Source organism: Drosophila miranda, chromosome 3, assembly GCF_003369915.1.
Source record: "Drosophila miranda strain MSH22 chromosome 3, D.miranda_PacBio2.1, whole genome shotgun sequence".
Lineage (NCBI taxonomy): Eukaryota > Metazoa > Arthropoda > Insecta > Diptera > Drosophilidae > Drosophila > Drosophila miranda.
In genome coordinates, this window is record NC_046676.1 from 3,691,635 (window position 1) to 3,707,246 (window position 15,612).

General features: G+C 40.8%; 2 protein-coding genes and 1 pseudogene across 13 annotated transcripts in view; 2 read left to right on the forward strand and 1 right to left on the reverse strand.

Moving 5' to 3' along the window:
* The window catches only part of LOC108159435, a 94,948-nt gene that overhangs the window by 65,639 nt on the left and 13,697 nt on the right, over positions 1–15,612 (reverse strand). For 5 of the 12 annotated variants that reach the window (XM_033391784.1, XM_033391781.1, XM_033391782.1 and 2 more), the window contains 4 exons: positions 9,993–10,304; positions 6,511–6,822; positions 1,950–2,261; positions 179–490 (listed from right to left, as the gene is read on the reverse strand). In XM_033391784.1, coding sequence (XP_033247675.1) covers positions 179–490; positions 1,950–2,261; positions 6,511–6,822; positions 9,993–10,304 — 1,248 coding nt within the window. Of the gene's footprint in view, positions 1–178; positions 491–564; positions 896–1,949; positions 2,262–2,310; positions 2,607–6,510; positions 6,823–6,871; positions 7,228–9,992; positions 10,305–10,353; positions 10,709–15,612 lie in introns of those variants that run through there. The other 7 variants (XM_033391786.1, XM_033391785.1, XM_033391788.1 and 4 more) reach the window with 7 other exon arrangements.
* On the forward strand, positions 4,559–6,152 carry LOC117188245 (annotated as a pseudogene).
* On the forward strand, positions 12,453–13,149 carry LOC117188260 (inactive peptidyl-prolyl cis-trans isomerase shutdown-like). Its single transcript, XM_033391819.1, has 2 exons — positions 12,453–12,593; positions 12,662–13,149. Exons 1-2 carry the CDS (start codon positions 12,538–12,540, stop codon positions 13,050–13,052), a joined length of 447 nt encoding a protein of 148 aa, XP_033247710.1. The 5' UTR covers positions 12,453–12,537; the 3' UTR covers positions 13,053–13,149.

Here is a 15,612-nt window from a genome sequence, read left to right on the forward strand (position 1 = left end):
TTATTACTTATTTGATTGCATTTATATTCAGGTAGTCACATAAATCAACAGTTTGTTGTGTTTGGGCTCACAAAGTGAGAAGAATGTTTTACGTGTAAGAAGTTGGATGACTAACAACGTAGATATATGTAGGAGTAATTATTTAAAAATTGGAGGAATGACGATTTAGATCCTCAACCTTAAGATGTGTATCCTTTGGATTTTGCACTACCAAAACGGTTATCTTGCCATCAGGTGTTAGCAGGACCTCGTGGAATCTGGTACGGACTCGCAGCATGGTCAGGAGCTGTGGTGGCTCCATTTTTGATAGAAATGCCTGACACTTTTCACGCGAATTCTCATAAAGACAGGCATGTTGAAGTGCGTCTTGGCGTTCCATTGACGTTTTGATCGGCACACCGGAACGATTCATGATTAATATTTCTTCAACCCCTGGCTTTTCCTCTAAAAGTCGGTATACCTCATCAATATAACTCTTGGTACGCTTGGGCTGTAGAATTGGCGATTAGTTAGTTGAATTATAATACTTTGAGGTATACATTTGATAGATAGGTATGTGCAAACCTCAGTTTCGGCTGCCTGCATTGTGTGTAGTGTATCTCAGAGCTCTACGCTTTGAGATCAGCTGGTAGCTCAAAAATAATAAATTTACTTGTTTGAATCAACTATCGCTAAGCTTGCTACATCATCTTTATTGGTATAATTTAACACTATAAAAAGTGATTAGGCACACACTCCATCTACTCCATCAGCCCATCGTTTGGCACTGACTTTCGTCATAAATAAAACCATTGCTAGAATAATCAACAACAGAAAAAAGAACAATTTAAGTCTCATCTTAGCTGCTATCTTTAGTTCCAAATGTTTTCGTACGAAGTCATAAACAGTTTTTGTACTATCAACAATTAACACACACATTTTAAACCATGAAAATGGAATTATGACTGGATTGAATGGAGTGAAAACTCAAATTTAATTTAAAATTTAAAAAAATTTTGGCGGCTAGTTTCAAATTGACAGCAAAACTTGATGATCTGCTACAATAAATTGCATAATCCCAAACGCGTGTGCATCACGATGAAAGCCTTGCGGCGTCTCACTGAAAATAAGCCTTCCTGTAAGGCCCTCTACCAGGAAGGTTGCGCCCTGTCCGCCTTAGGCGAATATAAGGATGCTCGGTGTATTTTTATGCAGGCTCAAGCCAAGCAGCCCGATAACAATGAGATCAGTGCTAAGATTACTGACCTGGACAAGAAAATCAAAAAATACAAAGAGTCATCTCAGGACATTTGGACTCGTGCGTTGTCAGGCCAGAAGTTTAAAGAAGTAAAGGATGAAACCAAATGTAATCCCAGTGTTGAAGAACTTGTGAAGGAGCTTGAGACTTCCGAAAAATCGTCGGTGGGACTTTTGCGGGGTGCCTATATAAACTCGGACATTGTAATGTTATCCAAAATGGCCAAGGAGCACAAAATGAAACTATCGGTGTCCCCTATTGACGAGAATGACTTGACGTTGTCCAAGCTAAATCTGCACTGATGTGTTTCCCATTGAAGGATTAATCCATTTAAATAAACAACAGACAACCAAATTGAATATTTTACATTAGTTCTAGAAGAACTTAACGTTTATGTTGTACATACTGAAGAGTATGAAAATGAAATGTGTTTTATAAATACGGGTACAAGAATATATTTACGTTCTATTGGTCAGAAAATGTCATCTGTTTTTGGAATATATTTTGTTTTTAAGCTGAAGCTCTGAGGACTATTTATTACTTATTTGATTGCATTTATATTCAGGTAGTCACATAAATCAACAGTTTGTTGTGTTTGGGCTCACAAAGTGAGAAGAATGTTTTACGTGTAAGAAGTTGGATGACTAACAACGTAGATATATGTAGGAGTAATTATTTAAAAATTGGAGGAATGACGATTTAGATCCTCAACCTTAAGATGTGTATCCTTTGGATTTTGCACTACCAAAACGGTTATCTTGCCATCAGGTGTTAGCAGGACCTCGTGGAATCTGGTACGGACTCGCAGCATGGTCAGGAGCTGTGGTGGCTCCATTTTTGATAGAAATGCCTGACACTTTTCACGCGAATTCTCATAAAGACAGGCATGTTGAAGTGCGTCTTGGCGTTCCATTGACGTTTTGATCGGCACACCGGAACGATTCATGATTAATATTTCTTCAACCCCTGGCTTTTCCTCTAAAAGTCGGTATACCTCATCAATATAACTCTTGGTACGCTTGGGCTGTAGAATTGGCGATTAGTTAGTTGAATTATAATACTTTGAGGTATACATTTGATAGATAGGTATGTGCAAACCTCAGTTTCGGCTGCCTGCATTGTGTGTAGTGTATCTCAGAGCTCTACGCTTTGAGATCAGCTGGTAGCTCAAAAATAATAAATTTACTTGTTTGAATCAACTATCGCTAAGCTTGCTACATCATCTTTATTGGTATAATTTAACACTATAAAAAGTGATTAGGCACACACTCCATCTACTCCATCAGCCCATCGTTTGGCACTGACTTTCGTCATAAATAAAACCATTGCTAGAATAATCAAAAACAGAAAAAAGAACAATTTAAGTCTCATCTTAGCTGCTATCTTTAGTTCCAAATGTTTTCGTACGAAGTCATAAACAGTTTTTGTACTATCAACAATTAACACACACATTTTAAACCATGAAAATGGAATTATGACTGGATTGAATGGAGTGAAAACTCAAATTTAGTTTCAAATTGACCAAAAGGGTATGTTAATGCAAGCAGTTTATTTAAGTGTGAACTGCTTGCTCAACAAAATTCACAAATTTCCGATTTTTGTGGAGAGACCTGTTTGGTGCTGCGCGTTAAGTCTCGCAGACTCTTTTGATGACATAGGTTCGAGACCGCCCGGAGACAAAGACTCAAAATTCGAATTTGAATGCGTTTTTGAAATGAATCGCTGAGAGCGGCGGGTGCCCCTCTCTTTGGCCGGGTTAATTTTACAATAATTAATGCCGTAAATGCAAGAGGGAGGTAGATTGATTGAACAGGTGGGAATTCGCATTCGGTGCCCGTAACGGTTATCAAATCCGTGAGATCAGCCAACCTCGGCCACGGCCTCGCCCACGGCCAGTCAATCCTCGCAGGAAGCCAACAGTAATGTTAACGCTGGAGTCTTCGGGGGATCATCCGCTCCCATGTCACCCTCTGAGCCCTACGATAACCATCCAGTAAGTCGGATCCGCGGAGAATCCAGCAGTAAATATCAGCCGACGACTCAGGCTGGCATGGCAACCCTTTTTTCAATCCCAGTTGGACTCAAATCTTGAAGATATGTGTGACAATTTGTCGCGCTTGAAGTTTTTGGCAACTGATTTGGGCACTGAGATTGAATCGCAAAATGAGCTACTGGACAACATGAACTATAAAATCGAGGATGTCGACCTGAAGATGACCAGGCAAAACAAGGATATGAATAAATTGCTAAAAAAATAGTTGTAATCATCTTTATTGAATTCTTTATTATATTTATAACATAGTCATAGCATATCTCTCGCATAATGAATGACCAGGCCATTGCAAATGCATTCCTCATTTTAGTTTTCAGCTTTGTACTGATACACAAACCAAAAGACATTATTCGCGTTCACTTATTGAATAAAAAGTTCATATAAACGGAAAAAAAACAAACCTTTTTCTGAAAAATTGGTTGCCCAATGGGAAATATTCTCATTTCCGCACTGCACAATAGGTAGAATTGTTTTTTTTTCGAACTAGATCTCGAACGAGCTGCATCACTGCAGCTGATCCGAGGGAGGGAGTCCGAGTCAGAGGAACTGGCGCTCCAGAAAGCCAGGCAAAGAGAAGAATAAATCCTTTGATTCCACGTAGATTGCTTGCAGGGGTACATAGAACACTTGTCCGGAACCAGCACTCCCCACATAAATATCACTTCTATCCGTCGCCTGCGACTAGAAACGGTAAAAGATTTTCTAATTATACTAGACTACAAAATTAAATTTTTTAATTACTTTTCAAATACGCAGATAGATTTGGGGCGTTAGAAATGTTTAATGAATTATTGGTTTTTCATGGTGTGGTTTTATCTATTCGTTCTATGAACTTGCACATCTACATACATATGTACTCAGGAGTACTTAAAAGTAGCTAATCGTGTAGAAAAAAAACTTTGTGGGCAGTTCGACCTTTTTCGTTACAACATTTTTTTATTTATATAAAAAGTTCAATAAAAGGGAGTAGCTAAAATTAGCATATCTTGAATCAAAATCGAGAAATATGGTTTCCCATCCTCGACGGAACGATTAACCCATTGTCGCCCAAGGCGGTTTTTTAATATTCCACCAAAAATAAAGAAAATTGAATCATTTTGGCGCTGTTACAGTGAAAGATATCGTGTGTGTGTTTTTTTTTTTTTGTAATTTCAGAGAAAAGATTTACAAACAGTATTATTTTCCGCAGTTTAACTCAATTTGTTATCCTGTTTAATTAAAGAGGTCATAAGTGGGCTAAGGTCGTTTTTTCATCGGTATATACTTGGTATATTTCTGAGGGTGTCACTGCCTAGCGCGCATTTTTGTAATTAACCCAAACAAGTTAAAGTTGGGAAAAAGTGTGGAAAAAATGGAAGATTATTTTTCATATTGCACTCAAATGCTCAAGGAACCACTGCAACTTGGGTAAGCATCGAAATTTGATACATTTGCACAATCATGTGCTACCTAGACGCTGCCTCTTACTCTTCTAGAAAACTCGTTGGCTCTGGCTCAAAATTTGAGGTAGAACAGTCGCCATTTGGGGCTGGCGATGATGATTTTAATGTCGACGAAATGGAAGATTGTGATAACGCTCCAGATGTTGATGAAGAAGAGCTCGCTTCTCCATGGACCCAATCGTTTGAGGAACTCAAAAAATTGATGGAGCCGATCAATGAGAACATTTTTAAGCGCATCACACGTGAGGGGCACCAGGGCCGAGGTCTGGTGCCAGACAAGGCACGTGTCGCTGTGCGCTATAGTGGTTATTGGGAAGGCGAGAGTTCTCCTTTTGATTCCTCATTGATGCGCCGAACTAAATTATATTTTGAGACCGGTGCCGGTTGCGATGTGCTAGAAGGCCTCCAGGCTGCTGTACTTACCATGCGCCCATATGAAAAAGCCGAGTTTATTATATCCTATAAGTTGCTATTTCACGAGATAGGCTGCCCGCCGCGCATTAAACCACGTTCAGATGGACTTTTCAAAATCGAAGTTCTTGACTTCACATTGATCGGGGACTCAGATACCTTCGCGTCAATGGCCGCTGTGGATCGGGACAAGTTTGCAATAGTTTACCCCAAGGCATTAGACATGCACATGCATGGCAAGGACTGTGTGAAGCGCTTCGCTACCGCAACGCCGTCACTGCCTTCGAGCGGGCGGTAACCTCTCTAAACTATTGCCGCCTAGCCAATGATGAGGATGAGCGCAAGCAAATCGCTCTGTTGATCACTCTCAATGTAACTATGCAACTTGTAGCGTCGTGGCTCATCCCCACTTATGTGTTTTTTTTTAAACTTTTCCAGCAAAACTTGATGATCTGCTACAATAAATTGCATAATCCCAAACGCGTGTGCATCACGATGAAAGCCTTGCGGCGTCTCACTGAAAATAAGCCTTCCTGTAAGGCCCTCTACCAGGAAGGTTGCGCCCTGTCCGCCTTAGGCGAATATAAGGATGCTCGGTGTATTTTTATGCAGGCTCAAGCCAAGCAGCCCGATAACAATGAGATCAGTGCTAAGATTACTGACCTGGACAAGAAAATCAAAAAATACAAAGAGTCATCTCAGGACATTTGGACTCGTGCGTTGTCAGGCCAGAAGTTTAAAGAAGTAAAGGATGAAACCAAATGTAATCCCAGTGTTGAAGAACTTGTGAAGGAGCTTGAGACTTCCGAAAAATCGTCGGTGGGACTTTTGCGGGGTGCCTATATAAACTCGGACATTGTAATGTTATCCAAAATGGCCAAGGAGCACAAAATGAAACTATCGGTGTCCCCTATTGACGAGAATGACTTGACGTTGTCCAAGCTAAATCTGCACTGATGTGTTTCCCATTGAAGGATTAATCCATTTAAATAAACAACAGACAACCAAATTGAATATTTTACATTAGTTCTAGAAGAACTTAACGTTTATGTTGTACATACTGAAGAGTATGAAAATGAAATGTGTTTTATAAATACGGGTACAAGAATATATTTACGTTCTATTGGTCAGAAAATGTCATCTGTTTTTGGAATATATTTTGTTTTTAAGCTGAAGCTCTGAGGACTATTTATTACTTATTTGATTGCATTTATATTCAGGTAGTCACATAAATCAACAGTTTGTTGTGTTTGGGCTCACAAAGTGAGAAGAATGTTTTACGTGTAAGAAGTTGGATGACTAACAACGTAGATATATGTAGGAGTAATTATTTAAAAATTGGAGGAATGACGATTTAGATCCTCAACCTTAAGATGTGTATCCTTTGGATTTTGCACTACCAAAACGGTTATCTTGCCATCAGGTGTTAGCAGGACCTCGTGGAATCTGGTACGGACTCGCAGCATGGTCAGGAGCTGTGGTGGCTCCATTTTTGATAGAAATGCCTGACACTTTTCACGCGAATTCTCATAAAGACAGGCATGTTGAAGTGCGTCTTGGCGTTCCATTGACGTTTTGATCGGCACACCGGAACGATTCATGATTAATATTTCTTCAACCCCTGGCTTTTCCTCTAAAAGTCGGTATACCTCATCAATATAACTCTTGGTACGCTTGGGCTGTAGAATTGGCGATTAGTTAGTTGAATTATAATACTTTGAGGTATACATTTGATAGATAGGTATGTGCAAACCTCAGTTTCGGCTGCCTGCATTGTGTGTAGTGTATCTCAGAGCTCTACGCTTTGAGATCAGCTGGTAGCTCAAAAATAATAAATTTACTTGTTTGAATCAACTATCGCTAAGCTTGCTACATCATCTTTATTGGTATAATTTAACACTATAAAAAGTGATTAGGCACACACTCCATCTACTCCATCAGCCCATCGTTTGGCACTGACTTTCGTCATAAATAAAACCATTGCTAGAATAATCAACAACAGAAAAAAGAACAATTTAAGTCTCATCTTAGCTGCTATCTTTAGTTCCAAATGTTTTCGTACGAAGTCATAAACAGTTTTTGTACTATCAACAATTAACACACACATTTTAAACCATGAAAATGGAATTATGACTGGATTGAATGGAGTGAAAACTCAAATTTAATTTAAAATTTAAAAAAATTTTGGCGGCTAGTTTCAAATTGACCAAAAGGGTATGTTAATGCAAGCAGTTTATTTAAGTGTGAACTGCTTGCTCAACAAAATTCACAAATTTCCGATTTTTGTGGAGAGACCTGTTTGGTGCTGCGCGTTAAGTCTCGCAGACTCTTTTGATGACATAGGTTCGAGACCGCCCGGAGACAAAGACTCAAAATTCGAATTTGAATGCGTTTTTGAAATGAATCGCTGAGAGCGGCGGGTGCCCCTCTCTTTGGCCGGGTTAATTTTACAATAATTAATGCCGTAAATGCAAGAGGGAGGTAGATTGATTGAACAGGTGGGAATTCGCATTCGGTGCCCGTAACGGTTATCAAATCCGTGAGATCAGCCAACCTCGGCCACGGCCTCGCCCACGGCCAGTCAATCCTCGCAGGAAGCCAACAGTAATGTTAACGCTGGAGTCTTCGGGGATCATCCGCTCCCATGTCACCCTCTGAGCCCTACGATAACCATCCAGTAAGTCGGATCCGCGGAGAATCCAGCAGTAAATATCAGCCGACGACACTCAGGCTGGCAACCCTTTTTTCAAGCCCAGTTGGACTCAAATCTTGAAGATATGTGTGACAATTTGTCGCGCTTGAAGTTTTTGGCAACTGATTTGGGCACTGAGATTGAATCGCAAAATGAGCTACTGGACAACATGAACTATAAAATCGAGGATGTCGACCTGAAGATGACCAGGCAAAACAAGGATATGAATAAATTGCTAAATAAATAGTTTTAATCATCTTTATTGAATTCTTTATTATATTTATAACATAGTCATAGCATATCTCTCGCATAATGAATGACCAGGCCATTGCAAATGCATTCCTCATTTTAGTTTTCAGCTTTGTACTGATACACAAACCAAAAGACATTATTCGCGTTCACTTATTGAATAAAAAGTTCATATAAACGAAAAAAAACAAACCTTTTTCTGAAAAATTGGTTGCCCAATGGGAAATATTCTCATTTCCGCACTGCACAATAGGTAGAATTGTTTTTTTTCGAACTAGATCTCGAACGAGCTGCATCACTGCAGCTGATCCGAGGGAGGGAGTCCGAGTCAGAGGAACTGGCGCTCCAGAAAGCCAGGCAAAGAGAAGAATGAATCCTTTGATTCCACGTAGATTGCTTGCAGGGGTACATAGAACACTTGGCCGGACCAGCACTCCCCACATAAATATCACTTCTATCCGTCGCCTGCGACTAGAAACGGTAAAAGATTTTCTAATTATACTAGACTACAAAATTAAATTTTTTAATTATTTTTATTTCCTTTTTCGTTACAACATTTTTTTATTTATATAAAAAGTTCAATAAAAGGGAGTAGCTAAAATTAGCATATCTTGAATCAAAATCGAGAAATATGGTTTCCCATCCTCGACGGAACGATTAACCCATTGTCGCCCAAGGCGGTTTTTTAATATTCCACCAAAAATAAAGAAAATTGAATCATTTTGGCGCTGTTACAGTGAACAGCGTGTGTGTGTTTTTTTTTTTGTAATTTCAGAGAAAAGATTTACAAACAGTATTATTTTCCGCAGTTTAACTCAATTTGTTATCCTGTTTAATTAAAGAGGTCATAAGTGGGCTAAGGTCGTTTTTTCATCGGTATATACTTGGTATATTTCTGAGGGTGTCACTGCCTAGCGCGCATTTTTGTAATTAACCCAAACAAGTTAAAGTTGGGAAAAAGTGTGGAAAAAATGGAAGATTATTTTTCATATTGCACTCAAATGTTGTGCATAATCCCAAACGCGTGTGCATCACGATGAAAGCCTTGCGGCGTCTCACTGAAAATAAGCCTTCCTGTAAGGCCCTCTACCAGGAAGGTTGCGCCCTGTCCGCCTTAGGCGAATATAAGGATGCTCGGTGTATTTTTATGCAGGCTCAAGCCAAGCAGCCCGATAACAATGAGATCAGTGCTAAGATTACTGACCTGGACAAGAAAATCAAAAAATACAAAGAGTCATCTCAGGACATTTGGACTCGTGCGTTGTCAGGCCAGAAGTTTAAAGAAGTAAAGGATGAAACCAAATGTAATCCCAGTGTTGAAGAACTTGTGAAGGAGCTTGAGACTTCCGAAAAATCGTCGGTGGGACTTTTGCGGGGTGCCTATATAAACTCGGACATTGTAATGTTATCCAAAATGGCCAAGGAGCACAAAATGAAACTATCGGTGTCCCCTATTGACGAGAATGACTTGACGTTGTCCAAGCTAAATCTGCACTGATGTGTTTCCCATTGAAGGATTAATCCATTTAAATAAACAACAGACAACCAAATTGAATATTTTACATTAGTTCTAGAAGAACTTAACGTTTATGTTGTACATACTGAAGAGTATGAAAATGAAATGTGTTTTATAAATACGGGTACAAGAATATATTTACGTTCTATTGGTCAGAAAATGTCATCTGTTTTTGGAATATATTTTGTTTTTAAGCTGAAGCTCTGAGGACTATTTATTACTTATTTGATTGCATTTATATTCAGGTAGTCACATAAATCAACAGTTTGTTGTGTTTGGGCTCACAAAGTGAGAAGAATGTTTTACGTGTAAGAAGTTGGATGACTAACAACGTAGATATATGTAGGAGTAATTATTTAAAAATTGGAGGAATGACGATTTAGATCCTCAACCTTAAGATGTGTATCCTTTGGATTTTGCACTACCAAAACGGTTATCTTGCCATCAGGTGTTAGCAGGACCTCGTGGAATCTGGTACGGACTCGCAGCATGGTCAGGAGCTGTGGTGGCTCCATTTTTGATAGAAATGCCTGACACTTTTCACGCGAATTCTCATAAAGACAGGCATGTTGAAGTGCGTCTTGGCGTTCCATTGACGTTTTGATCGGCACACCGGAACGATTCATGATTAATATTTCTTCAACCCCTGGCTTTTCCTCTAAAAGTCGGTATACCTCATCAATATAACTCTTGGTACGCTTGGGCTGTAGAATTGGCGATTAGTTAGTTGAATTATAATACTTTGAGGTATACATTTGATAGATAGGTATGTGCAAACCTCAGTTTCGGCTGCCTGCATTGTGTGTAGTGTATCTCAGAGCTCTACGCTTTGAGATCAGCTGGTAGCTCAAAAATAATAAATTTACTTGTTTGAATCAACTATCGCTAAGCTTGCTACATCATCTTTATTGGTATAATTTAACACTATAAAAAGTGATTAGGCACACACTCCATCTACTCCATCAGCCCATCGTTTGGCACTGACTTTCGTCATAAATAAAACCATTGCTAGAATAATCAACAACAGAAAAAAGAACAATTTAAGTCTCATCTTAGCTGCTATCTTTAGTTCCAAATGTTTTCGTACGAAGTCATAAACAGTTTTTGTACTATCAACAATTAACACACACATTTTAAACCATGAAAATGGAATTATGACTGGATTGAATGGAGTGAAAACTCAAATTTAATTTAAAATTTAAAAAAATTTTGGCGGCTAGTTTCAAATTGACCAAAAGGGTATGTTAATGCAAGCAGTTTATTTAAGTGTGAACTGCTTGCTCAACAAAATTCACAAATTTCCGATTTTTGTGGAGAGACCTGTTTGGTGCTGCGCGTTAAGTCTCGCAGACTCTTTTGATGACATAGGTTCGAGACCGCCCGGAGACAAAGACTCAAAATTCGAATTTGAATGCGTTTTTGAAATGAATCGCTGAGAGCGGCGGGTGCCCCTCTCTTTGGCCGGGTTAATTTTACAATAATTAATGCCGTAAATGCAAGAGGGAGGTAGATTGATTGAACAGGTGGGAATTCGCATTCGGTGCCCGTAACGGTTATCAAATCCGTGAGATCAGCCAACCTCGGCCACGGCCTCGCCCACGGCCAGTCAATCCTCGCAGGAAGCCAACAGTAATGTTAACGCTGGAGTCTTCGGGGGATCATCCGCTCCCATGTCACCCTCTGAGCCCTACGATAACCATCCAGTAAGTCGGATCCGCGGAGAATCCAGCAGTAAATATCAGCCGACGACACTCAGGCTGGCAACCCTTTTTTCAAGCCCAGTTGGACTCAAATCTTGAAGATATGTGTGACAATTTGTCGCGCTTGAAGTTTTTGGCAACTGATTTGGGCACTGAGATTGAATCGCAAAATGAGCTACTGGACAACATGAACTATAAAATCGAGGATGTCGACCTGAAGATGACCAGGCAAAACAAGGATATGAATAAATTGCTAAAAAAATAGTTGTAATCATCTTTATTGAATTCTTTATTATATTTATAACATAGTCATAGCATATCTCTCGCATAATGAATGACCAGGCCATTGCAAATGCATTCCTCATTTTAGTTTTCAGCTTTGTACTGATACACAAACCAAAAGACATTATTCGCGTTCACTTATTGAATAAAAAGTTCATATAAACGAAAAAAAACAAACCTTTTCTGAAAAATTGGTTGCCCAATGGGAAATATTCTCATTTCCGCACTGCACAATAGGTAGAATTGTTTTTTTTCGAACTAGATCTCGAACGAGCTGCATCACTGCAGCTGATCCGAGGGAGGGAGTCCGAGTCAGAGGAACTGGCGCTCCAGAAAGCCAGGCAAAGAGAAGAATGAATCCTTTGATTCCACGTAGATTGCTTGCAGGGGTACATAGAACACTTGGCCGGACCAGCACTCCCCACATAAATATCACTTCTATCCGTCGCCTGCGACTAGAAACGGTAAAAGATTTTCTAATTATACTAGACTACAAAATTAAATTTTTTAATTATTTTTATTTCCTTTTTCGTTACAACATTTTTTTATTTATATAAAAAGTTCAATAAAAGGGAGTAGCTAAAATTAGCATATCTTGAATCAAAATCGAGAAATATGGTTTCCCATCCTCGACGGAACGATTAACCCATTGTCGCCCAAGGCGGTTTTTTAATATTCCACCAAAAATAAAGAAAATTGAATCATTTTGGCGCTGTTACAGTGAACAGCGTGTGTGTGTTTTTTTTTTTGTAATTTCAGAGAAAAGATTTACAAACAGTATTATTTTCCGCAGTTTAACTCAATTTGTTATCCTGTTTAATTAAAGAGGTCATAAGTGGGCTAAGGTCGTTTTTTCATCGGTATATACTTGGTATATTTCTGAGGGTGTCACTGCCTAGCGCGCATTTTTGTAATTAACCCAAACAAGTTAAAGTTGGGAAAAAGTGTGGAAAAAATGGAAGATTATTTTTCATATTGCACTCAAATGCTCAAGGAACCACTGCAACTTGGGTAAGCATCGAAATTTGATACATTTGCACAATCATGTGCTACCTAGACGCTGCCTCTTACTCTTCTAGAAAACTCGTTGGCTCTGGCTCAAAATTTGAGGTAGAACAGTCGCCATTTGGGGCTGGCGATGATGATTTTAATGTCGACGAAATGGAAGATTGTGATAACGCTCCAGATGTTGATGAAGAAGAGCTCGCTTCTCCATGGACCCAATCGTTTGAGGAACTCAAAAAATTGATGGAGCCGATCAATGAGAACATTTTTAAGCGCATCACACGTGAGGGGCACCAGGGCCGAGGTCTGGTGCCAGACAAGGCACGTGTCGCTGTGCGCTATAGTGGTTATTGGGAAGGCGAGAGTTCTCCTTTTGATTCCTCATTGATGCGCCGAACTAAATTATATTTTGAGACCGGTGCCGGTTGGCCTCCAGGCTGCTGTACTTACCATGCGCCCATATGAAAAAGCCGAGTTTATTATATCCTATAAGTTGCTATTTCACGAGATAGGCTGCCCGCCGCGCATTAAACCACGTTCAGATGGACTTTTCAAAATCGAAGTTCTTGACTTCACATTGATCGGGGACTCAGATGCCTTCGCGTCAATGGCCGCTGTGGATCGGGACAAGTTTGCAATAGTTTACCCCAAGGCATTAGACATGCACATGCATGGCAAGGACTGTGTGAAGCGCTTCGCTACCGCAACGCCGTCACTGCCTTCGAGCGGGCGGTAACCTCTCTAAACTATTGCCGCCTAGCCAATGATGAGGATGAGCGCAAGCAAATCGCTCTGTTGATCACTCTCAATGTAACTATGCAACTTGTAGCGTCGTGGCTCATCCCCACTTGTGTTTTTTTTTAAACTTTTCCAGCAAAACTTGATGATCTGCTACAATAAATTGCATAATCCCAAACGCGTGTGCATCACGATGAAAGCCTTGCGGCGTCTCACTGAAAATAAGCCTTCCTGTAAGGCCCTCTACCAGGAAGGTTGCGCCCTGTCCGCCTTAGGCGAATATAAGGATGCTCGGTGTATTTTTATGCAGGCTCAAGCCAAGCAGCCCGATAACAATGAGATCAGTGCTAAGATTACTGACCTGGACAAGAAAATCAAAAAATACAAAGAGTCATCTCAGGACATTTGGACTCGTGCGTTGTCAGGCCAGAAGTTTAAAGAAGTAAAGGATGAAACCAAATGTAATCCCAGTGTTGAAGAACTTGTGAAGGAGCTTGAGACTTCCGAAAAATCGTCGGTGGGACTTTTGCGGGGTGCCTATATAAACTCGGACATTGTAATTGTGGAGATAATGTTTTTTATCCCCAATCGGCCGACTAATTATTTCGAATTAAATAAAACTCGGCGCAGAAATAAAATTACGATATGTTCTTTAATGCGTGACATCCAAATTGCAAGTGTGGCTTGCCTGCCCTTTACATTGCCGCTCCGATCGCTAAGCGCAGCTTCGCTCGGCCGACGTCGGTAGGCAGACGCAAAGCGGAGATAGCGAAGAGCGAGCTGGCAGAGAGCGTTTAGCAGGGCAAGCAAGCGCAGAGCTTTAACAAACAAATGAGTGACATAGACATAAGTAACAAACAAAATAAGCGGCTGAGGGCCAAGAATTAGGTGCTATTTGGCAAGCAGCTAATCGGCTGGGTTCTGCTCCGAACATTCACCCCCCGTTGGAAGGCAAAGGCTTTCAACAGATCCATCCTGAAGGGGCAGAACCGCTATTTTTCCAACGGCCCTCTTGAAAAGGCCTTTTTGAGTGCGGATGACGGCTACTCTGATGGTTCCATCTTTTCCTGGGATGACGCTCTCAATGCGGCCAAGCGGCCACCTTAATGGTGGCAGCGTTTCCTCCTTGATCATGACGAGCGCTCCTAGCTTGATGTTTGGAGACGATGACCGCCACTTGCTCCGCTCCTGAAGAATCGAAAGATACGCCGTGCTCCATTTTCTCCAAAACGCCTGCTTCATTTGACACAGCCGCTGCCATCGACTAAGTAGGTTGACCCGGAGATGCGCCACATCTGGCTCGTCGAATGCAGCTTTCGGGGCTCCATTGAGAAAGTGGTTTGGCGTGAGCACATCTAGATCATCGGGACTTTCTGTAATTGCATAAAGCGGACGGGAATTTAACAAAGCAGAGATTTCACAAGCCAAGGTCTGAATTTCATCAAGAGTAAAAATGTAGGTCCCGACGATGCGATGAAAATGATATTTAGCTGCTTTAACAGCCGCCTCCCACAAACCCCCAAAATGAGGTGAGCGAGGGGGGATGAATTTCCAGTCGATTCCACTAGAAACGCAGAGATGTGACACAGCCGACGTATGAGGATCGCTGAGGAACATTTGCCGAAGCTCCAAAAGCTCATTTTTTGCTCCTACAAAATTTGTAGCGTTGTCTGACCAGATGATTCGAGGTTTGGGACGTAGACTTATAAAACGCCTTAATGCTGCCAGAAAGGATTCTGTAGATAGATCCCGAACGACTTCCAAATGAGTTGCTTTGGTGCTAAAGCATACGAAGACAGCGATGTAACATTTGATAGGAGGCCTGCTTCTGACTTCCGACTTGTGATAAAAGGGTCCGCAAAAATCAACGCCCGTTGTGTGGAATGCTGGATTAGTCCTTACGCGATCCGCAGGCAAGTTTCCCATGATATGTTCCCTCAGCACTGGCTTCAAACGAAAGCATCTAACACATTTGCGAATGATTCCCGCAACATATTTGCGTCCACCAATAGGCCAGAATTTTTGCCGAAGCAGTCCGAGCAATCCTTGAGCTCCTGCGTGGAGAAACCTTTCGTGAAAGAAGATAATAATAGAGACAGTGACAGGATGTCCCTTAGGAAGCAGGATCGGGTGCTTCGCGTCGTAGTCCAATTCGGCATTTTGGAGGCGGCCTCCAACACGCAGCAATCCAAAGTTATCCAGAAATGGATTCAGTGAGGCCATCGTGCTTTTTGGGGGTAGGGCCTGTTTGCTGGAGAGGGCCCTTATCTCTTCCGAAAATTGTTGC

What these genes read in the sequence shown, in the direction of transcription:
- LOC117188260 (XM_033391819.1), top strand. Translation starts at nt 12,538, where the DNA reads ATGGAAGATTATTTTTCATATTGCACTCAAATGCTCAAGGAACCACTG. An exon ending in AAGGAACCACTGCAACTTGG is followed by an intron (nt 12,594 to 12,661) that starts GTAAGCATCGAA and finishes TTACTCTTCTAG; the next exon opens with AAAACTCGTTGGCTCTGGCT.